At 41.3% G+C, this 23,753-nt stretch overlaps 1 protein-coding gene across 1 annotated transcript; it reads right to left on the bottom strand.

Annotated features, from left to right (window-relative positions):
- Positions 1-1,938: 1,938 nt before the first annotated feature.
- On the bottom strand, positions 1,939-17,640 carry LOC143106429 (HLA class I histocompatibility antigen, A alpha chain-like). The gene is made up of 6 exons (XM_076270701.1): positions 17,326-17,640; positions 17,114-17,186; positions 8,287-8,562; positions 7,614-7,901; positions 7,335-7,454; positions 1,939-2,003 (listed from the first exon to the last, which is right to left on the bottom strand). The coding sequence occupies exons 1-6, from the start codon at positions 17,638-17,640 to the stop codon at positions 1,939-1,941; spliced, it is 1,137 nt and encodes a 378-aa protein (XP_076126816.1).
- Positions 17,641-23,753: the final 6,113 nt, after the last annotated feature.

Here is a 23,753-nt window from a genome sequence, read left to right as displayed (position 1 = left end):
AAGCTACTAAATGACTAAATGTTGGTCGCCCTCTTTCCTTTGCCCTAGGCACAGTGTGTAATGCGCGTGGTGGGAGCGGACGCACTCCCATTCGCCTAGCCTAGCATAATTCTAGGTTTAGCAATAGCTAGCTATAGGCTAACCTGTGTAGGCTAATCCACTTCCAGTGAAACCTCTTCCCTCACTGACTTACATTCCTCATTGAACCCTCACTGACATCAGATGTCAAGTGCAAAAGGCGGTGACAGCTAATGGTAGAAATACAAACGGGACAGTTTCATACAATTTCAACAATTTCCTTTGTAGTTTTTTGATGGTTGTTTACTTACACACACATTACACATCATGGGCCCTATCATGACAGTCTAAAGCACATTGTCACTCGTCAAAAGCTTATTCAAATTTAGTAGGATGTCCAGTCCACATTGGGAGGGTTTTCGTTATCAAACGTCAAGCGCAACAAGGTGTTCCTAGGTTTTTTAATCAGTCATGGGTGTGTTTGGGGGGTAACATCATTTAAACCAATGAGAATGACATCTGTCATTCCCTTTAACGGCGCAAAGCGCGATGTCAAAGAATGCATCGGTATTTTGACAGTCAACAGCGCATTTGAAGAAGGCTGCTTGCGAGACCGCATGGAATAGTCATTCCACTAAACCATGCTTTACTAAAACCTAGCATGGTCTTCACGCATTTGCACTCGTCTGTTATTTGAACTCATTGGCAAAGTGAAACAAACTTCACGTGTCAGTCAAAGACAAGACAGTTATATGCAGTAAGTTACTTTCAGTATTGACTGACAATGGGTTACCATCGAAAACATAGGCTGGAAAAAGCAACACTATATCTCGTGACAGTGCGTTTTCAGCTGTTCTCCATACGTGTCTCTCGCCTCTCCCCTAATCACTTTTAACCGTCATTACCAATTTGCAAATGATGGTGAATAACTACTCATTAACACTCACTACACTCCCTAAGTTGTTAATTGCTACACCCCTGGGCGCATTGTTTAAAAAATAAACGTGCAAAATAAGAAAATACACTTTGCGCTGGGTGGAAAACAAGTTTTACGCCATGCGCCAGGGTGCAAAATATGGCCCCATAACTCTAAAAAGCTCAGAAAGTCTATGAGAGAGCCCTGTTACACATAACACATCATAACTAAAAAGCTCAGATAGTCTATGAGAGAGCCCTATTAAACATTAGGATTTGACAGTGGGACACCCCTAAAGTCCTACAGAAATGTGCCTCCTCTGAGTCAGTGGTTGGCTGCAGGTCTTCATAAGTCTTCAAAAATTTGTATCGGTGGTTGACAGACTTTTATATTCCTCTGAAAGAAATGCAAAGAAAACATGATTTAAATAACTGTTTTCATTATTTTTATTAATTAGGTTGGAGAGTAACTAATTTCAAGAGAGTTACATAATTAAATTACTAAATAAATGTAATAGTAATCAGTTACTGACAAAAAATATGTAATTAAATTTGACAGATTCTGCTGAAATAACAAAATCATTTACATCTGGATACTCTTCTTTAAACAATGTAAATCGTATATGTAGAATATAAGCTTCATTCTGTTGATTTGTATCTTGTCCCTGTATATTAATGTAATCAAATGTAATAAGTTATGCAACTTCGATTAAGTAATTAAAATAGTGTCATTACATATTACAGTTGCAACAAGGAAACCAGTCATCTGTAACCTATATTACATTTCAAATGTGGATCCGAATCATGAGGCAGAATTACAAATTAGGATCACTTTTGGCATTGTGGCAAGATATGGATACTCATATGGATGTGGATACTCATATGGATATGGCAAGTTATGAACAAAATGTATGGAATGAGAGAAAATATGCACACAATCAAATCTGAGTCTCGTATTTGTCTTATTATGAACAAATCAACACAAATGATAATAAACGGTCTTTATTAATTTCTGGCACACTCACCTGAAGCTTCTGTGTTCACTTGCAGAGAGGTCTGTGAGCCTCGACCTGAAACACCGTTCATAATCATTTGTCTCAAAACAGGGCAGGTGATTACAGTCATACCATTCAGGTAATAGCATGTACGAAACAGGGCAGGTGATTACAGCCATACCATTCAGGTAATAGCATGTACAAAACAGGGCAGGTGATTACAGTCATACCATTCAGGTAATAGCATATACAAAACAGGGCAGGTGATTACAGTCATATCATTCAGGTAATAGCATGTACAAAACAGGGCAGGTGATTACAGTCATACCATTCAGGTAATAGCATGTACAATACTACATGTTAATCATAAACAAGTGTTGTCTTTTCTGACACTGTGCTAAACTGTGCTGGTTAAATGGCCAGAGCTTTTTTTGTGTGCGTGAATTCTACACATAGTGTGTATCTGACAGTTTTATAGGCAGATAAAAACATAAAATATCTCACAATATTGTTTTCACTGTTGTGTCATTAAAGGTAGGGTATGGGATTTTCTTTTTTGGCCATTTTTGCAAAATCACTTGAAATCCTATTCCTAACCCACTTACAGCCACTAAGACCCCGTTTACACGAGCATGTGTATTTTTATAAACAAAGACATTTTCCTACGTTTGAGCCTTTCATTTAGACGCAAACGGAGAATTCGCCCCGTAAAACGGTTATCCAAAAAAACTCCGGCCAAAGTGTTTTTTTGGGAAAACTCCGTTTATGTAGCCTAGAAATCTAGACGCGCCCCTAGCCAGGGCTAGTCTAGCAACTCTCCGTTGACTTGTGACTAAATCTGGCATTGAAATCGTGTATAGAGTCGTTTGTTCGGCTTAACATAATGATTGATCTTAGAGTTGCAACGGTTTGGCTTGAATTCCCTGCTACTTGAAAACAAATATCCTATTGCGTCCTATTGCGTGCAGAGGGAATTTGAAAGACAACTGATTATCCCGACCCTCGGACTGAGCACTGCGAACGGTGAGTGCCCAGACCCTACATTATAATGTGGGTCTGGCTCGCCAGGCTACCCTTTATGCGTTTGGTTCTAAACTGTGGTAAACGGAGTTTTGGGCAGCCAACGTCACAGTATGCGACAGAAGTACACCAAATGTGCGACCAACGTTTACATTTACATGTTCTCACGTGCGACTTTTCAGGGTTCTGATTGGTTAATGTGAGCTTGAGTTTATCGTTAGACTGGTTTGGCGTGCTCATGACAGCATGTATGTACACGGGTTCGTGTAAACACATTTTAAAAATAAACGGTCTCGTGTAAATGCAGTTTTATTTGCAAACGTAGATGGCCAGATATTCGTTTAGGAAAATACCCTGCTTCGTGTAAACGTAGTCTGAGTTGGAAGCACAGAAATGGAAATTAAACAATCATCTGTGGAAAGGGCAGGGCTCGGGAAAACTCCATCCAATTATTTCCAAGACCACCTAGAAGCATTGGACAGTAAGTTTGTCGTTCAAACGGTCACACTATTCCCCCCTCCCCTTCGCACGTGTGACCTCTTTGTGCACATACTCAAAGCTCGTGACTAAGTCAGAGCAAGTGCAAAGTGCAAGTTGCTTCCGTTTGACGTTATCCTGCGGTACTGGAGCTAGCTGATAACTAGAAGACAATGGCAGACAAGACGCCGCCACCACTACCACTACTACACCGTGTTCCAAATTATTATGCAAATTGGATTAAGTGTCAAACATTTATGTTTTTGTTTTTCAATTTAACTCAAGGATGGTATTGTGCCTCAGGGCTCTTTGGATCTTTGAAATCAATCTCAGACACCTGTGATAATTAGTTTGCCAGGTGAGCCCAATCAAAGGAAAACTACTTAAGAAGGATGTTCTACATTATCAAGCATGCCACAGGTTTCAAGCAATATGGGAAAGAAAAATTATCTTTTTGCTGCTGAAAAGCGTGAAATTGTGCACTACCTTGGACAAGGTATTAAACCATTTGATATTTCCCGAAAACGTATGCTTGATCATCGTACTGTAAAGAAATTTGTCGCTGATTCAGAGCACAGGCAGGTTTTGTGCAGACAAAGGCATTATAAGGAAGGTTTCTGCCAGACAAATTCATAGGATTAAGAGAGCAGCTGCTAAAATGCCATTGCAAAGCAGCAAACAGGTATTTGAAGCCGTTGGTGCCTCTGGAGTCCTGCAAACCTCAAGGTGTAGGATCCTCAAGAAGTTTGCAAGTGTGCATAAACCTATTCGACCACCCCTAAACAATGCTCACAAACAGAAACGGTTGCAGTGGGCTCAGGAATACATGAAGACTGATTTTCAAACAGTTTTGTTTACGGATGAGTGCCGTGCAACCCTAGATGATCCAGATGGATGGAGTAATGGATGGTTGGTGAATGGCCACCATGTCCCAACAAGGCTGAGACGTCAGCAAGGAGGTGGCGGAGTCATGTTTTGGGCCAGAATCATGGGGAGAGAGCTGGTAGGCCCCTTTAGGGTCCCTGACGGTGTGAAAATGACCTCGGCAAAGTATGTAGAGTTTCTGACTGACCACTTTCTTCCGTGGTACAAAAATAAGAACCGTGCCTTCCTTAGCAAAATCATCTTTATGCATGACAATGCACCATCTCATACTGCAAAGAATACCTCTGGGCCATTGGCTGCTATCAGCATAAAAGGAGAGAAACTCATGGTGTGGCCCCATCTTCCCCTGACCTCAACCCTATTGAGAACCTTTGGAGCATCATCAAGCAAAAGATCTATGAGGGTGGGAGGCAGTTCACATCCAAGCAGCAGCTCTGGGAGGCTATTCTGACATTCTGGCAGCTCTGGGAGGCTTTTCTGCAAAGAGATTAAAGCTGCAGTTGGCAAGTCTGACAGATTGAGGGGACTTAGCTAAAATTTTGAATGTTTACAACTCTCATGCCCCTCACCCAGTACCACCGAGCACCCTCTCATCGAGTTTGTGCTTGTTATTGCGCACCAGACTGTGGTTGACATTCAGATCTCACACAGCCCTGCTCTGATTGGACCAGAAGAACCGGGAGCTGTGGATTTTTGCAAAACAAATAACAGGCTCTAGGTGGAGATAGAAGTGTGTTTTTTTCTAAAACAGGCTGATTTATGTTGTTCTGTTGGAGCATAGTGTTGGTTTCAGTGAATATGATCAAAAAATCTTGCCAACTGCAGCTTTGAAGCAGAAACTCTCCAAGAACTCACACGTTCAATGGATGCAAAAATTGTGAAGAAGATATATGAAGGGATCCTATGTTTAATCCTTAGAACCCGATTGACGCAAAGTGCGTCAAAAAACACACCCTTTCTTCTCTGTTACATTGCTCTGCGACTGTTCATTGCAACATAAAACCTTTATTGCATGACAGAGATGAAGTGGGGCTTTCCAAAGAGACTACGCTCTTGTCTGTACGATCAAGTATGAAAATTTAAAAAAATCATGAAATTAAATCAAATTGCATCATATTTACAGTCTATACTTCTCTGCGTTCACCTGCGCACCCATTACTCTCGTTTGAATTACTCGCGAACCCGTGATCGCATAGATATGACAAGCATATCAGATGAAAGAGGAGAAACAGGGCTATCCATTGGCACCATGGATATCGATCTTTCTGGCTTATAAAAACAGACGAAGTGACTGCAAAATTTTAACGTCATGTACACAAACCAACGCTGCATACTCTCGGAGTAATTACTCGCAGACCCGTGATCGGATATATATGCCACGTATGTTTGATGAAAGAGGAGACACAGATATCATTTGATACCAAATACATCCTTCTGGGTTATAAAATAGACGAAGTGACAGCAAAATAATAACTTCATATAGCTGGACTTACCCCATGTTTTTGTCTGTTTTTGTGGCAAAGCATGTTTATAATCCAACGCTATTGTGTGTTTCTCTATGCCAAAACATGTTCATAATCTGGTTTTGAGATCCTAGCAAATTCCTGTATGACATCCAATTAAAGGCTCACATTGCATCCCAATTTGTTCAACAAAGAAACACCATTTTTGCCTTTACTTTGTTCATGGCAATGCAGTAAAAAGTTGAGAGGGTAGGACCATTTGAATTGTTTATTTTCAAAATCTGCCGGCCGTTTTGCTAATCCCATACCCTTAAAATATCTTAGTGTCACATAATCATCTGTTAGGCCTTTTTTTTGAAGAGGACAGACATATAAGTGGCAACTGGTAAAGAGAGATAGCCATGATTATAACAGCGTAATTGGGCTAATAACCTACTGGACGTTGTAGCGTTGTCAACCTATTCGCAAGTTACATATTAAATTAATTAAAATATTAGCATTTTGGTATCATCCAATATTATGCAAATATTGATAACAAAACTCAAGCTTGATCTGTGTATGCAGTAGCCTATAGGCCTAAAAACAAAAGTAGCCTGAGCAGCAGATCAGCCAGTCCCCCGCTGAAAATGATGAGCCCGAAATTAACTATGGCTATAGGGACAAGTAGAAAGGATAATAGAGTTAACCATATGAATTAAAGTTATTTTATGGAAGAAAGAACAGTAGGCTAGCCTGGCTAACGTCATACCCTCATCTCAAATGAGACGGGGTCTGGAAACTAGGCATTCATTTTCTCGTATTTGAAACATGGTTTACCAATGCCCAGAGCCGTTTATTGGGCGCTACAAATGTCTATCAAATGCGTCTGTACGTAGCTCATAACGGCTTCGGTGTGTCGTCATCGTCTTGCTGCACCCTCCCCGCTCTGTGATTGGTCCCCTATCTCAGGCGAAAATTTGCTCCATGGTGTCCAGGCTGCCTTGCAGCGCGAATTAAATTGCGCGCGCAAGGCAGCATGGGAAAACCCAGGCTAACAGTAGGCTATGACAGCAGTAGGCTACATGATCAACCTATATGGCTTGTTTGCTCAGAAGTGGGTGTAGTAAAGGAGCAAATCACAACAACATGATAGCTGACCCATTCAGAAAAAAAACATGTAAACAATAGTTCAATATGCCAATATTAGTGGAATTGTGGGATACATTTCAAATGCTTTATTTCTTCCTTCCTGTTTTTGTTAACTTATCAACCTATCCTTGTGGAATAGTGGAATATTAGTCTATAATAAAAACTACAGGATAGTAAGAGCTGAAATGTTGCCTTATTTATCCAATTTACCACCACTAGCATAGCTCATTGTATGAGCAGTGGAACTATTTTGTTGATACACACATATCGACTGTACACAATACGGTACACTGTACACTCTGAGCCTCTGGGTATTTCCAATCAACACAATTGCATTGATTTGTCACACATTTTACCAGTAGACAGGTCTGAACTTAAATAATCTAAAGGTCTCAAATAAGTATTTAAGTGAAATCAGTAAGACCTATTTCACCTGTTCGGGTCCTCCTCCATAGGACAAGGGCCCCGACACCAACTCCAGCAAGACACAGTAACCCAGCAGCAATAAGCACGGAGGGCACTATGGATGTGGTGACTGAATCCCACTCATGATCTGCCCAGAGAGTACAGGAGTATGAGGGTTCAGCCATCAAAGCAGCCACAGACATCAAAACTAAACACAACATACTGTACACCTGATACTAAAACAACAAACTACAAACTACACTACAAAGCATATATCCAACATTCAATATTTGTAAATCAATAATACCTAAACTGATGTCCAGTTTGTTGTCCAGGCTGAGGTGTTCAGCTGTGCAGGTGTAGTGGTGATGCTGTAGCTCCTCTGCACTGACCTCCAGGCTCTTCCTCATCTGGTACGTCTCATCTCCATTAGGTAGCAGCTCCCCCCCAGTGATCTGGTGGTCAGACACAGGCTGGCCGTCTCTAAGCAGGGTCAGGTTGATGTGACGGGGGTAGAAACCAGTGGCCAGGCAGGTCAACAGAGCCCCTGCAGAGTCTGAGAGTGTCTTCTGGAGGAGCCTGACTCTGGGATTGACTGTGAAATGTAGCCATAAATACAGTACAGAACAAGTCAACCTGAAAATGAATCACTAGTTTTTCTCAGTCACTTTGGTGCATTTCTCTGACCATCATTAATGTCTGCACAACAGATAGTGCATTTCTCAAAACAATTAACACTGCACCCCGTAGAGGATTACTCTGGGCTTCACTGTGAAATGTAGTCATAAATACAGCATACAACAAGTCATTCTCAAAATGAATCACTGTTAAAGAAAAAAAACACAATCCATACACAATTAAAATATGTCTACAGAGTACTGTTAGGCAACATTTGCACAACTATCAATAATGGTTATGGTTTATGGTTATGGGATTTGGCAGATGCTTTTGTCCTAAAGCCAATAAGCAAATAATCTTACTCTTTTTAAGAACACGATTTTTCTCTTTCTCCAGGTTTGTCTTGAGGGTTTCAATGCACAAGGGATGGTAATATGCAAAAGCTATATGCACACTCACAACCCATATGCCATCCACTGCATCTGGCCACACCTGGTCAGTATAAAGGCTGTCAGATTGTGGATTGTAATAACGGACATCTCCAGTTGCCCCGTTGAATGCATCTTTGTGTGTTAAAGTTCCTATGTCCTCATTTTCCTGTAACTGACATCCCAAAATTATCTGTAGAACATGAAAACCTCAGGAAGCACAAGAAAGACAGATGTTGAGACACAAAAATCCATATATGAACTGCTACATCACTATCATTTTTTCTGAGTTTAACATTAAAGGGACACCAGGCAAGCCTGATGCTTTTTCTCTACGAAACTTGCCCTCGCTCGGTCTGAAGCTCTTTTCCTTTTCTTTGCATCTTCTGTCAAGGGTTTTCGCTGCTTCTTCGCCGGCTCTGCCATTATCAGGGTTTCCGTTGTCCGGTAATTACCGGACATTGGCCGGAAAAAAAATGAAATGTCCGACAAAATTAAATCTCTCCGGTCAAATTGTCCAATTGAAATTGGCTAATAATCCCGTCCCCTAACGCAATCTGAATTTCAGAATAAGACATAATACGTAAGCCTATATATTGCGTCCTCTGGCTATGTTTTTAAACGAACAGGCTCTACCGTTTGAAAAGTAAGCTATTAAACAACACGCATAGCCTATGCTGCATTTCAAATAGGAAGCGCACGCTTAAAACGTCCATGTTAAACAACGAACAGTGAGCCGGTTGAAACATGGCCAGGCCCAGGCAGACTAGCCTTAAAAGTTTTTTCAGAGGCCAGACGCGATGGATGATGATAAATTCGTAACGTCTAAAGCCTCAGATGTCCGGTCAACTCCAACACCACCAGATAAAAAGCAGAAGTGTCGGGCGTATCTGTCGGAATCAGTGACATTGGAAGTGGAGTTGCGGGGGATGCGGCCGCTCCAAGACACTGTCATTCTCCGTGTAAGCATACAGTAGGCCTATGCGTTCTCTGTCTATGATCTAGGGCCTCCTCGACGAGGAGATTAGGCTACTGGTCCGCGAATAATTTCTGGCACAATTAAACGGTATCATTGAACCGCGGCCGAAAGAAAAATAAACTAAACATTTCCCAGAATAGGAAACATTTCCTAATTTATTGTTATCAAATAGAGGCATAGCATTAGGGGGTAGTGGTGTGAGCGCTCATTCTTGTATGTGCGCATCTGTGTAAGTTACTGTAAACAGTCACCACTGGAGATAACGTAGCAGCAACAAACAACGTAGCCTTTTTAAAACAACGAACGAAGCGGACTCTTGCTGTCCATGAAAAGATACTGGCTAGATCTTGTTCGGTAGGTTTATGTTAGGCTAATGAACATGTTGCATTCTATACAGCTTGATTATAGCCTGTCTCCAGTTTTCCCTTAATTTGACTAATTAAGAAGCGATAATATATTTGACCGGCATATCATCAAAATGTCCGGAAAACGAAACCTCTGCCGGTCACTTTGACTGGCACCATTTTTTTCTAGCGGAAACTCTGGCCATTATACACACGTTTGCAACAATCGCTAGCGTTTCGTTAGCCTCCCTCTGTGCTGTGGATGCAGGATGGAAACTGAAACTGCTTCAGTCGCCGGGTACGATACACTGAACTTGCAAGCGGGATATTCTTCCTACAGGCAGTAGGGGCGGGCGAGAGAGTCTTCATTCGCCCTGTAATGAGTCATTTAACCATATACCGACTTACGAAGATGAGTAATTAACACGAAAACGTTGCCTGGTGTCCCTTTAATTATGCAAATATAACTCTTATTTCAATGTCTTGTCTTTCTCTTCTACTGTTTCTACACTATACAGTAGATGTTGCTAAAAGGTACTTTGCCAGTCAAATACTTTGACTCACTGTTTGTGTGGTTTAGAAGCTGTCTCAGATAGGATGCTCTAGATCTCATACATTGATAGTTGATTTCATGAGGAACATATCCCAGGTCAGGTGTTCTCTCCGGACCATTCACACCTCTGTGTACAAGCTTGTTGTCATTTGAGTCGTAATATGCAAACTGGATGTCATCCAGCATAAATATAGCCTGGTATTCTGGGAATGGAGTCTCACCCTTTATGAATGTATTGAACATCCAAAAATAATGTGAACTTGTAAAAGAAAAGGTGTAGAAACTTGGTGGTAGGGTAATAAGCAACCACACAATTTTGTAATGGTGTAAAGGAAAATCTCATAAATGGATTTTGCTAGGAGGAAGTGTCCAGAATGTTGCTAGGATGATATCAGAATCTTAAGTTACATTTCACCAGAGAGGGTTAAAATGAAGCAAAAATCAATGATTTTTGAGTGCACCATGTGAAGGGTTTAGTCAAAAGGTTTGTCGATTCAAGAAATGTGTTCAGGCAACTGAGAATTTGGTTCAGAGAATGGATCTAGCGGTTTAATAATTGTGAAAAAGTGTTTTTCTTCTCAGGGTGCCTCTGGCCATAGCCTGTATATTAATATGCACTTAAGAATACTTTCCAACACTGGTAGTTTATTTACAATAAGATTTATGCATACAGTACCTTCTAGGGTTGGGTATCGTTTGGGTTTTATCCGATACCGGTGCTAAATCGATACTTTTAAAACGGTGCCGAAAACGTTTTTTTTAATTAAAATGGTCTAAAGCATGAATTGCTTTTTTTATTGATAAGACAAATTTGAACATGAAATTTAACTGTTATATTCAATTGACTATCAATATCTCATTGCTCCTACGAATAATACATTTAAATGTTAAAACAGCTTGTCATGCATGCACACACAATGGTAAGCTTTCAAGTTTACCCAGTGTAGGCAATTTGCCATAAGGCAGGGGTCGGCAATTACGTTTGGACCCGGGCCATAGGGACATGGCATCGCGGGCCATAGCTTTTGTAATGGGGGGGGGGGGTTATAGGCCTACTATTTAAATTATTAATTATTATATTATATTAAAATAAACATCATCTAACTTTTAAAATGCATTTAATTTAATTCCATTAAAAACGTTTATTTGCTTATGTGCGCTGTTTTTATGCCGCCTGCTGCATCTCCTGTCGTCTCTCATGAAACAGGCGACTTGCCTAGCAACTTGCCGTAACTAATGTGTAGGCTACAAATATTATTCTTTTGGATGACGTGTAAATGATTAGCTGAACATTGCTATATGCTAGTTATCGATGCAAAATGTCGTTGTCAAAAGCCTTGAAAAGAAAAATTGATTCAGAATGCAGGACCTACAAAGAAGAATGGAAGCAGAGGTAGTGTTGAGCCGGCCTGCATTTATTAATGCCAAGCCTATTAATTTAACGAAACATAGGCTATTTTTGACCTTGCCCACTGGAAGAGGGAGACAGGACACTTTTGGTTTTTTTTTGCACAAGATTACGCGCACTCGCGTGCCAATACCATTCCGACCTGTGCGTCATGGATAACTGCAAGGATGTTCCACCTGTTGTTTTGTCACTTTAGTAGGACTATCATCTATACCTCAATAAATGTTTTGAAATTGATGGGATTGCTGTAGGCCTTTTTTTCTTTTTAAAAACATGGGGTTAAAAAAAAAATCATTTTTTTTTTATTTAAACAGCAAATTAACGTCATCTCGCGGGCCAGATAGAATAGATGGCGGGCCAAAATTGGCCCGCGGGCCACTATTTGCCGACCCCTGCCATAAGGTATGTTAAAACCGCTTGCCATAAAACTGCCAGGTTTTATGGCAATGATTTATTTGCATGGCTAGCCCGATGCCCGAGGCACCCCCATTGAAAACCTGTTGGTAGAAGGAAACAGAGCACATGTTACTACTAACTGGCTAACTAGCGCCAGATTTTGGAGTGCAGGGGACAAGCCGAGATGGGCTATGAGACAAAAGTTCACACTCGGTATCATGTTTCAACACACTTTAGGTCAATATCACACCAAACTTATCCTTTAAGCTAAACAGAAGAGTCTATTCAAAACTGTAAGAGCTTACAGAAACATAAGTATCAAATCAAAGGTTAAAGTCCATCTTTTTCCCCCTCACATTATTCACTCCAAGTTTTTCTGTAAAATAACCAAATGTATTTGTTCAACTTTATGAAGCAGAATTACGCACTAAGCAACAGTACTTGGAACGTAACACATTTTGTTTGCGCAGGAGAGATAATGACAGTGATTACAACTAGCATTTGTTGCTGGTTACCATAAATACTATATATTTTTTGCAAACAACAAAAACAGAAAGGATGGAGACAGCAAAGCTATAGATGGGCAGGAACAAGGTCAATTGGTAGATATGCTTGTCAAAACATTAGGAGGAGCTGGATGTGTGGATGAATGAAGCACAAGTATGCTTTAGTATGCCACTGTTAAAAGTCACACAGTGGTAAACTAAAAGTAAACCAAAGGTAAATTTAGCCTTTTTAGAGCTATATAAAGTTGACCAAATGAATATAGGCTGTTAGGCGTGAATAAAGTAGGCTTCTTTGTTGCTACTACTGCAACCCTTTCAACGTTAACAGGGACGAATGTTGACATTTTCCAGTATTTTGGGTGAGAAACCCAGAAAATCTCCCTTATTTTCAATGTTCAATGTTGACAGCTATGGAACGAAAGAGAATGCAATGGCGCCAGAAATCACATTCACTCTAGAATCTTTGCTAATGCCTAGAGGACCCTCAGTATCTCCACTCGAAAGCCACAGTGCCAGGTCTTTATTTAACTGCCTAGGCTACCCTGCAAGGAAGCAGGAAATGAAGGATAAACGTGGTGTGCAGAGGGGTGCCCGAAGTGTGAAGACTGACACAGAGCTACATGGACAAATATGCACCAAACAAGCCACTTTGAAATTTTGCTGTTTTCATGAATATGAAAACGTTGGGTGACCCTCCCCTCAACAAAGAATAAAAAGACATGACCCTCCCCTATTTTCCTTCGGTGGTCCATTCCATAAATACCGAACGGCCCCTTATAGTGTCATGCGACTCATCTATATGCGAAAAAAATGTTTCCATTGCAGTTTTTTGATATAGTGCTATTTTGATATTTATCTATTCCATTGTTGTCGGCTTCAGATCTTCTCTGATGCGCACCTGAGCAGAAGAGGTGTGCAAAAGTCTTTTGTTGTCTTGAATTCAGTGTGTGAAAGCCAAAATATCACTAGCAGAATCCCCAGTGTGTGTACCAATACAGTGCAGTGTTTTGGTTAAATAATCCATGAAAACAGCCTTACCTGATTTTACTGTCAAGAAAATTTGGAATAAGTAGAAGAGAAACAGTAGCCTCATGTTGGCGTATGCATCAATTGTTACTTTCTGTTCAGCTGATGGAATTTTGCTCTTCTAGTTTCTGTCTTTTTCACCCATTGGACTAAATGTGAGATTATATTCTTCACTGAAACATTTTGTTAGAAAAAACTCCACCCACACTCCAGATAATGTGGTCTGTTTCCTTGTTGTTATATTCTCACAGTAACACCCCAAACCTGCTGATCAAGTCCAGCCAAGTCAAGGCCAAAAAAACTCTCAAAATTGCATGAAATGTTGACGGCTCTCCTGCTGTCAGATTTAAGAAGTAATATTCCATGCCATCAAAGGTCCATCCAAGGTTAGTCTTAAACTAGGGTTACCAGGCATATGGTGTAACGGGACTGAGTCTGTTGTGTCCACTATGTCACATGCCTCTTGGCAAATACAAAAAATAACAATATTCAGATCAGGGACATGCAGAGACCTTTTGAGGGGCAGGGGCTCAAATTCAAAAAAGGGCACAAGGAAAAAAGATTTGTTAACAATATATGTCATCTTTATTTTAATTAGCCCTAAAACAACAACAAAAACAACTTTTTTTTCATCACATTTGTTCGCGGACCACTAGGGATATCTGGCGGAGTTGGACCACAATTTAATAATGGTCTACGGAAGATGAAGTGGGGAGCCTATAACAGCCTACCTGCCTGGTACTAAAATAACAGAGTACCTGCCTGATACTAAATAACAGAGTATACAGAGTATGATTCAATATAACGATGCATGCGTTTCCTTTGCAATTTCAAAAGGTTTAGGTTAGCTGCTACTAACTGGTATAGAAAAGAAACCGAGTGGATGGCAAATTAATCAGCGACCAAAAGGAATGACTTTTGAGTTTCAAAATTGAAAGTGGGAGTGAAAGAGCTAAACCATGGATACAACCGTAATAGCAACACCAGCAAACATCAAAGAATTGCAGCCAGAAATGTATACATTTAAACAGCAAAGGTACACTGTGTTGTCCCTATCTGGACACGGAGAAGTGTTAAATCAACACAAGTCGTATTGTTTTCAACACATTCGTTTTAAGGGTGTACATATAACTGTCCTGGGGGTCGTTTCTAGAAAGCATCGTTTGCTAACTTGCGTCGCAACCTTGGTAGTACGCTTCATCGTTCTTGGATTTGGTGTTTCTAGAAAGGGTAGTTCGAACTCTCGATCGCAAACAAGGACGCAAAGTTTGGTCGTTTGAACTACTGCCCCTAGGCAGTCGCACTTGTGTCGTTCCTTGGTAGTTCCTGTTGGTGTCCGGAGCGCCTAACCAAAAATCACAACCGCCTAACCAAAATTTGCGAAGTGGATGTTTATCTCGTGACTCAATGATTGATCTATCCTGTAGCTTAATTTTGATTAAGACACTGACTCCCCTACTTAGCTCATTCTTGCTATTTATGTTAATTCAAGTATTGCCTTGCTTTTAGTATTATAATCTTCACAGTCCCTTACATCAGCAGTGATAAATAGTGTAGTGGCTAAAGCAGGTGACTTATTATCCCAACGTTGTAGGTTCGATTTTCTGATGTGAGATTTTCCTCTTGCTTCTTGCTACCTGCAGGTGAATTAGTGTGACACGTAGATTCAATTGTTTTTGACTGATATATTGTACCTATGGTCTCTCGATGTAGAGTAATTATATACATAAATATGTATGGTCAAAATCTATGGTCTCGTATGCCTACTCTTACTCAGAGATGAAAAGAAGATATAGGATGCGAATTCCGGCCGAGCGCGCAGTGCACCGACGCGCTGCCGTTAAGCCACGGGACAGTTGATAATCTATGGGATACCCAGACATTCGTCCAGGCTATATATTTTTTCCAACATAGATATTTAACACAAATAATGGCACATATTGGTCGGCTTCAGTAAAATGTTTTATATACTTGCAATTAATAGGTTTAGATTTTTGCAGATGATAATGACAATGCCAGCATTAATCACTCGGTTTAAATGAGAAAAATGTCAACATACAGTAGGCTGTGGCAGAGAATTTCTAGGGGGTGGGGTATTACACGTTGCCACCGTTTCCACCAATGATATCTATCGCTGCATCATCAACAACGTTGTTGGAACTACAGTGTTCGAACGTCGGAGGTAGCGAATTGCGACACAGGTACGATGCTTTCTGGAAACAGGTGTAACAATGTCGTTGTTTGGTCGCAAGTTGCGTCGTACCATGGTGGTTGAGCAACGTCGTTGCTAACTTTTCTAGAAACGACCCCCAGGTCAGGGAATTTCCGCAACCGCATGGTGACACCCGTATCCTTCATTGTTGTGTTCAGTTATTCTGTTGGAGCATGGCCTCCACTCGTACTTCATGAGTACTTATTATGGGGAATGTTGTGCTAGAACAACTCCACCCTCATGCTCCAGATATGTTTCATGATATGACAGCTGCTGAACAGGACTGTAGGTATCAATGGCAAGGATTCAAGGTCATTCACAGTTGACTGCAAAGTGTAAACTACCTCTTGTAAATAAATGGAGATTGATACCATATTTAGTTGAGATCTGTGGAGTCAGCCATGCAGTTTGACTTTATTCAGTCCCATTTTTAGAAATACCAAAGATTAATGCATTTTATCAGTGAAACTTGGATATGAAATAAAATTAGTATAGTTACCATGTTGTTGGTGTTCAAAAAAACAAATAATTTGTGTTCCATGCTGATATGACTTCCTTATGACAGAACGCGTTCAAGAAGTTGTTGTGACCTGTATGAATGCCAAAATGAAAAAAAAAATCCTGAGACAGGAGTAATACTTCCTTCTGAGGATCCTGTGGTTCTTTTGTAATTGTCCTACACACGTAACACACGCATACATACTTTTACTAGTTTAGGTAGTTTTTTCTACTGGAAAACACAAGCAGTGTCAGAGAGTCTGTATTTTTCTTTTTATTCAATCATAACCTATGCTGTTCATCTCAGAAGTGATAACATCAGCATGATTTGTTTTTTGTATTTGGAAAATTCTAGGCTCTAGAGCTGCCAACAGGTGAACTGCAGTGACGTGAAATACAGCTCATATGGCACCAGGAAGACGGGCACCTCAAAAATAAATTCACATTTGGCCAAGAGAATGAGGAAGCTGAGAAGGGGGAAAAACTGACTAAATTGTTGTGACTGAATTGTATAACCTATTGATGTATTAGACATTTCTTTGTATATGTTTAATGGTAGAAATATTATAACAGAATTCTGCAAAAAATATGCAAAATGTAAAAGAGAGTGTTGTCTGTGTGTGTGTGTGTGTGTGTGTGTGGGGCGGGGTTTCTGACTTTGAAGGATTGTATGTTGAAGGCTTGGAAAGCTGGTAGACTGCAATCGCCACAGGTTGTCCGGTAAGAGCAATACAATTTGCACACACACACACACATACACACACAGGCAGATGCAGGCACACCTTCACCATTTTTATCAACACAGTGCTACTATGGACTGGCCTTACATAGTAGCTCACCGGCTGGATCCTCTGTCTCTGTAGATGGAGTGGGGCTGCTGACCTCGTGCACCTCTAGATGTGTGTGGCTGCACTGTGGACAGCGTGCCTTGAGATAGCACTGCGTCTCTTCCACACCTCCAGCACCGGTTCCCTCTACCCTCTGCTCTGTTGACCGCTGCTTGTAGGCTGAACATTGGTTGAGATAGTGCTCAAGGCAGAATGGGCAGTACTGCTTGGGCTTGTCGGATGTCCAAAGGGACGATGGTGGTTTGGATGTCCAAAGGGACGATGGTGGTTTGGATGTCCAAAGGGACGATGGTGGTTTGGATGGCCCTGCTTGCCTTAGCATCCTGCCGGGGGTCTAGTTGTCTCTCCACTGGGGCTCTGGAGTGACTGAATAAACGGTCATCCTCCTGGACGCGGACTTTATACTCCAGCCACTCTGCGAAGTCCAGCAGTCGGGATGGGCGTGCGAAGGGGGTTAACAAATCGCTTGAAGTGCGCTTGTAGGTCATGTGAGAGTTTGGACAGCAGACGTGACACATGTGATCCACAGTCCAACTCTGTTCTTCCCTTAATGCTCTCTAGCTGGTCCAGCACCCCCACACTCCAACTCTGTTCTTCCCTTAATGCTCTCTAGCTGGTCCAGCACCCCCACACTCCAACTCTGTTCTTCCCTTAATGCTCTCTAGCTGGTCCAGCACCCCCACACTCCAACTCTGTTCTTCCCTTAATGCTCTCTAGCTGGACCAGCACCCCCACACTCCAATGTTCTTCCCTTAATGCTCTCTAGCTGGTCCATCACCCCCACACTCCAACTCTGCTCTTCCCTCGCTCTATAGCTGGTCACCTTCAGCGCAATCAGGCGGAACCCTCTGCTGTCCTCGTGTCTGACTGGTGGCTCGGCCAGCACCTCAGTGATGCGCTGTAGGGCCAGTTTGTGAGGCTGACCATACAGCTCTGTGAGGGAGGCCATTGTCTTGGTGTAGGGGTACCTACTGTTGCTATATGAGTCTGCAGGGCGTCCTCCAGCTTGAGATGGTCGACCAAAATCTGAAACTTGAACCGCTCAGTGGCGTCCGTGGGCAGGATGCTGTCCAGCACCAACTTCAAGCGGGCAAACTGGCGGGGATCGTCCTCAGTGAAGTAAGGGGTGTGAGGCTTTGGTCCATGGTACGTGGTCACTTGACCGGGAGGTGAGTGTAGCTGGCAGTGATGGAGTGGAGTGCGAGATTGGCTGTCGTGCCTCTGGCGCCCCATCTCAAGAGCTCCAGATCAGACTCATGCGTGAGTTTCACATGCACAGCTGACTATATAAGCCAGACCCACTTCTGCTCTACGTTGGGCAGAACGCATCTGGAGTTGGATATATCAGTGGAGAAACTCGACTGTACATGCTGTGATATTTCGACGGACACTTGCAGGTCCTAAAAGGACAATTCCTTCATTGCCGTGCGCCCATAAGCCTCATGCATCACCGGCCAAACTGGCTAGTAAGTTTTTAACACCCGCCAATTTAACCTGCATTTGGCGGGTGTTAATTTAGAACCCTGGTTCTAGAACCTTTCAAAGGTGCAATCAATGTCCCAAACCCTTGTTGGCCACAAGGCCAATGATAATTGATAATAATAATTTATAATGATAATTAACAATACTTCAATAATACATTTTCAATCATTTCATAAAGTTACAGCTACTACTTTAATTAAAATAACCAATAACCCATACAGTACATAATGTAAAACCTTGATAACATGCAGTTAGCTGCTTAACAATATGAAAGAAAGAGAGGAGTTAATTGACAATACAATTCAATGTCAATTATAATGAAGATTCAAAATATACCTCATCGGAACAATACAGATACTTGGAGGTTTCCTTCAAAAGTGGAAACAGAATAAGGATACATTGAAATGACCACTAGTCTCGTACACTGTAACAATGTGATCAGTCCTCACACACTCTTAGTTAGGAGGTAGAACAGGGCAGCTGTTGGTGGGTCATGTGATCAGTCTTCACACACTCTTAGTTAGGAGGTAGAACAGGGCAACTGTAGGTGGGTCATGTGATCAGATACACTCTTAGTTAGGAGCATGGAGGTATTATATATAACTGGAGAGAGTGACTAAGTCCCGCCCCCATTCATTTCAATGGCCCATGCTAGGCTAGCTACTTCAGCCAAAAAAGCATGAAATTGACCGCAGCCATCTTTACGAAAATGGTGTTTCATGGGTGTTCGTTTCCGGCACCAGCTAGAATTAGCCTATTAGATTCCACGTTACAGACGAAGACAACGTAAGGTACAATGGTATGTCGTTGATGAAGATTGGCCATTCCCTCAGAGGAAAAGAAGTTGTTCGGGAACGCGCTTCACCTCGTTATAAGCGCAAATTCATTTAATTGGTTGGGAACATTTTGGGAATGGTGGTAAAGTTTGCCCTGTCTCTGAAGTCCTAGGTTATTTAATGTGATGTTCATATGTGATAATAAACTATGCAAATCAATATTGTGTCACTTTAGGCTTCACAAATAATGATCCTTAAATACTATATTTGGACAGGTTGTAGGCATATTACGCAATAGGCTATCCAACGAAAATGACTATTAATTAAGTAGACATGAAACGTGTGGATAGCTGGGATTTTTGCTGCACCCAGTGTGAATTTGCAGCTTGTTAAGCCTAGGCTACATTTGCAGGCAGACAGAATGAAGCCAATGCGAAAGTTAAACTTCCGATAGAAGCGCACATCCCTCGGGTATTGTGGTTCGAGCAGGCATAGAGTCTGCAACTGTTGTTGGACATTTGGCTTTTGCCTCGACTGGCAGTCTGAACATTTAAATCAAATGCATAGCCTAATCATGTCAATGTTGCAAGAAAGCAAACGAAATAAGTCATTGACATTTGTTTCGTTTTAAAACACTTGGGGAGACATAGGTTACATGATCCAGACGTTGCGTTCTACAGAACTACAGCCTGTGCGTTTTAAATTAGTCTTCATACACAACGCAATAGGCTAATAATTGGATATAGGTCATTGCTATGCATCTGCCAAAGTGTATGGTCATAGTCAGTACTTTAAGGTAATTGGTACCCCGCATATACGGCAAATAATAGCCTAATATGACAACATAACATTTTTATTTTATTTACCACAAAGTCCGGTAATACAGCCTAAACCATGTAGGCATTAAGTCAAGTATCAGTAGCTTAATCCAAGTAGTTAGTTGTTTTATTTGTCGTCTTCCAGAAATGCAAACCAACATGGACGCGCAAGCACGCTCGTGCCCAACACTAAACTCGTGCATGAGCTGTCATCTACCAATCAGCATGTAAAAACTGGTGCCGGAAGTTGCAACCATGTAACGCCATGTTTTCAAAAATGTCGGTGGCCAAATGCCATGCTAAGTGGCTGAAGCTAACCCTTCAAATCCTGACCCCCTGGTTAGGAGGTGGAACAGGGCAGCTGTTGGTGGGTCATGTGATCAGTCTTCACACACTCTTAGTTAGGAGGTAGAACAGGGCAACTGTAGGTGGGTCATGTGATCACACACACTCTTAGTTAGGAGGTGGAACAGGAGTGAATCCAAACATGACTGCACCTGCTATTCGCCTTATTCACCCGGCGGCCAGAACGAGGCTACAGGGTACACTTGCCATTACACCTCAGTCCAGCAGATGATGGTGGTAATGCACTCCGTTTGCAAACTGCCAAAAAAAACTCACTGAGGAAGAAGAAGGGTTCACTGGCCAGTTTGGGTGAATACCGGCAACACTATACTCACACCCCAAAAACACAACAAACATTGACTAAAATGAAAATACACCTGTGTGTATGTTTGTGTGTGTGTGAAATGTACTGTGCTTATCAGTGTTGTAATGTAACGGAGTACAAATACTTCGTTACTGTACTTAAGTAGAAATTTCACGTATCTGTACTTTACTTCGCTATTTAAATTTATGTCAACTTCCACTTTTACCACTACATTTCCTAGATAAAATGTATACTTTTACTCCGTTATATTTCCACTAAGCATCTTCGTTACTCGTTACTAAAACATAAAATTAGAAAAAATGTGTGCGACTGCAATAAGGGAGGTTTGGCGAATCACTGCTCCTAGATTGCATTACGCACGCTCCGCACGCTGCGAGCTCTATTTCAGCTCTTGTTTGTTGCTAAAGGAGGAGGACGCACAACTGAAACCGCCATGGAAGCACGAGCACCTACTGGAGGACCTCCTGTTAACATAGACGACCACCCCGACGATAGTGGTGAACTCAGTTCGAAATGGAAGACAGCTGTCTGCTGCCTCCCTCCCGACATAGCGAGCTGTCCGACTAGACATGACTTTGCATTAAATGCATCTGCACTCTAGAATTTGGTTAACACTATGGTATGACGTTAGCAAAAGTCGGACGTTAAACTAAATTAGCTTACATAAGCTAGCAGGCTAACGTTATTTTTTTTTTTATGGGCAGCAGATACTGTATATCAGACCAGGGCCCACTTCCCCGAAAGCATCTTAAGCCTAAGAGCATCGTAAAGTCCCTCTTACGAACGTCTTAAGATTTGCTGACTGTTTCCCGAAACCATCGTAGCTTAAGAGCGTCGTGAAAACACTCGTAGATCTACGAGTGCTCCAGAGTACTCGTTACCGGCTAAGAGCGTCTTAACAGTACTTCTCACTGAGGTCACCAACGGACATACAGAGGAATTACAACTTAAAATACATAATCCAACTTACGTTCCCATTCTTTATTGTGTTTACCTGTGATGAATCAGATTTTAGCATGCAAAAGAGCCTACATTTAATGGTCATAATAATGTGATGAAAAGCGGACAAAAATGCAATCAAGTTATGAAACGAGACGTTGCCAGAATAGTTTGACATTATCTTTGCTAAGTGAATATTTTATTAGGCCTATGAGGTAAAAAGCAGAGAAAGCAACATGTGGTTTAGTCTGTAGCCTACTGCATCAAAATCTAAGCCTACACATTTCCTCTCTTTCTTACTCGACTTCTTTCTTATCCTAAACGTGTTCTTAAGTGACACCGCGAAAAATGATTGCATGGTGCAACAATCTAATCTTAAAATAATTACAATTATTTAGGCTATGTCTCTGTGTGGTATATAACCTACTTGGGATGCTTACATCAGGGTTCCCACGGGTCCTTGAAATCCTTGAAAGTTTGTGAATCTGAAAAAATAAATTCAAGGCCCTTGAAAGTTCTTGAAAACAGCCAAAAAAACACCTTGTCCTTGAAAGTCCTTGAATTTTTTTGTGGGGTTGAAATTTCACACGGATGACGACTCATGTGTCATTCTTTTACTACCACATGATCTTTTAAAATTATGTTGATTCCGCAGACGTAAAAGTACGTTCGCTCTTCTTCGTTCGTTGGTAGGCTACGGTTTAGGCCTACGGTTTAGGCCTACGTGCGTCCAATAGGCTACATTCACGTTGAGTCAGAGGAGAGTTGCAAGTCGTCGTCGCGTAATGTCATGCCCGGAAAATGTAAATTCCAAGATGTTTGGCTTGCCAAGGAATGTTATGCAGATTGGTTATCAAAGGACCCAAATGGTTTAGTATTTGTTGCTTCTGTTTTAGCCTATATAGTACAATGTTATGTGCAATACCAAGATATGGTAGAGTATGGGTTGGGTTGTTGAATAAACCAACAGAGTTTATGCCAATTCTTTGTCAGTTTTACTTGTTAAGGATACTAGGAAAGTTTTTCACATGCATAGTTACTGGGTGTAAAAAAAATGCACTGAAATTGTGTCTTTAACAAAGGTAACAAAAGCCTGAGAATGGTTTAAATATATCTCTGAGCAGCTTTCTGGCAACCGTGGCACTTTAAACAGAAGTCAAAAACTAGCTTAATCAAAGATGAAGGTAAGTGAAACAAACTGATATAATTCTGAACATCTCAATGCTGCACTTTTTTCCATAAAATTCCATGAAACGGTAGGCTAATGTACATCTTATATGTAATGTAGTATGGCATAGCCATGTACCAAGGCCGTAGCCATGATGTCAACATTGGGGGGGACCAAATCTGTCCCCCGGTGAGTTTTGTGAAAAGAGAAGGGTGGAGAAGAAGCAACTTCACTGGTCCATCCCTGGACCCGTGACTCCATTTGTGTTCAAAATGTATACTTTAAAAGAAATTACAAACTAGAGTATCTTTTGATAACCTCTATATTACACAGAATGTGGTTCTTTGACTTATTACTTACAAAAGATTTTTTTAAACTAAGGCTTAGACTCATAGGTTTGGAGCCTAATAAGATTTTGTCTTTTAATTTAGATTTTATTATGCTGGCGGCTAATCACACAATTTTAACGTAGTTTGAAAGGGACAGGATTCAGGAATAGGCTACTAAGACAGGCCCCTCTTCTGTCTGACTCACCTCATGTTACCCCTGTATGCATTATAGAATGGCTTCTGACAGAAATTACGTTTTCTGCCAACATGTAGAAACACTAGGTGCAAATTCCTTTCTTTGGTTATTGTCCGCGATTCACATTAACTAGGCGATCACGTATTGTAAACATCGCCACATTTGATAATTTTGCCTGCATGGATGCGCGATTGAGTGCGCATCTAAATAATATGCAACAATCATTTCTAAGAGGCCTATACACGGTAATTTC

This window comes from Alosa pseudoharengus, unplaced genomic scaffold (genome assembly GCF_046254945.1).
Source record: "Alosa pseudoharengus isolate Yale_2024_CS ecotype anadromous, Long Island Sound unplaced genomic scaffold, YU_APseudo_1.1 YU_APseudo_1.1_scf_6, whole genome shotgun sequence".
Lineage (NCBI taxonomy): Eukaryota > Metazoa > Chordata > Actinopteri > Clupeiformes > Clupeidae > Alosa > Alosa pseudoharengus.
The sequence above is the reverse complement of the archived record's forward strand: the minus strand, read 5'-3'. Positions and strand labels throughout refer to the sequence as shown.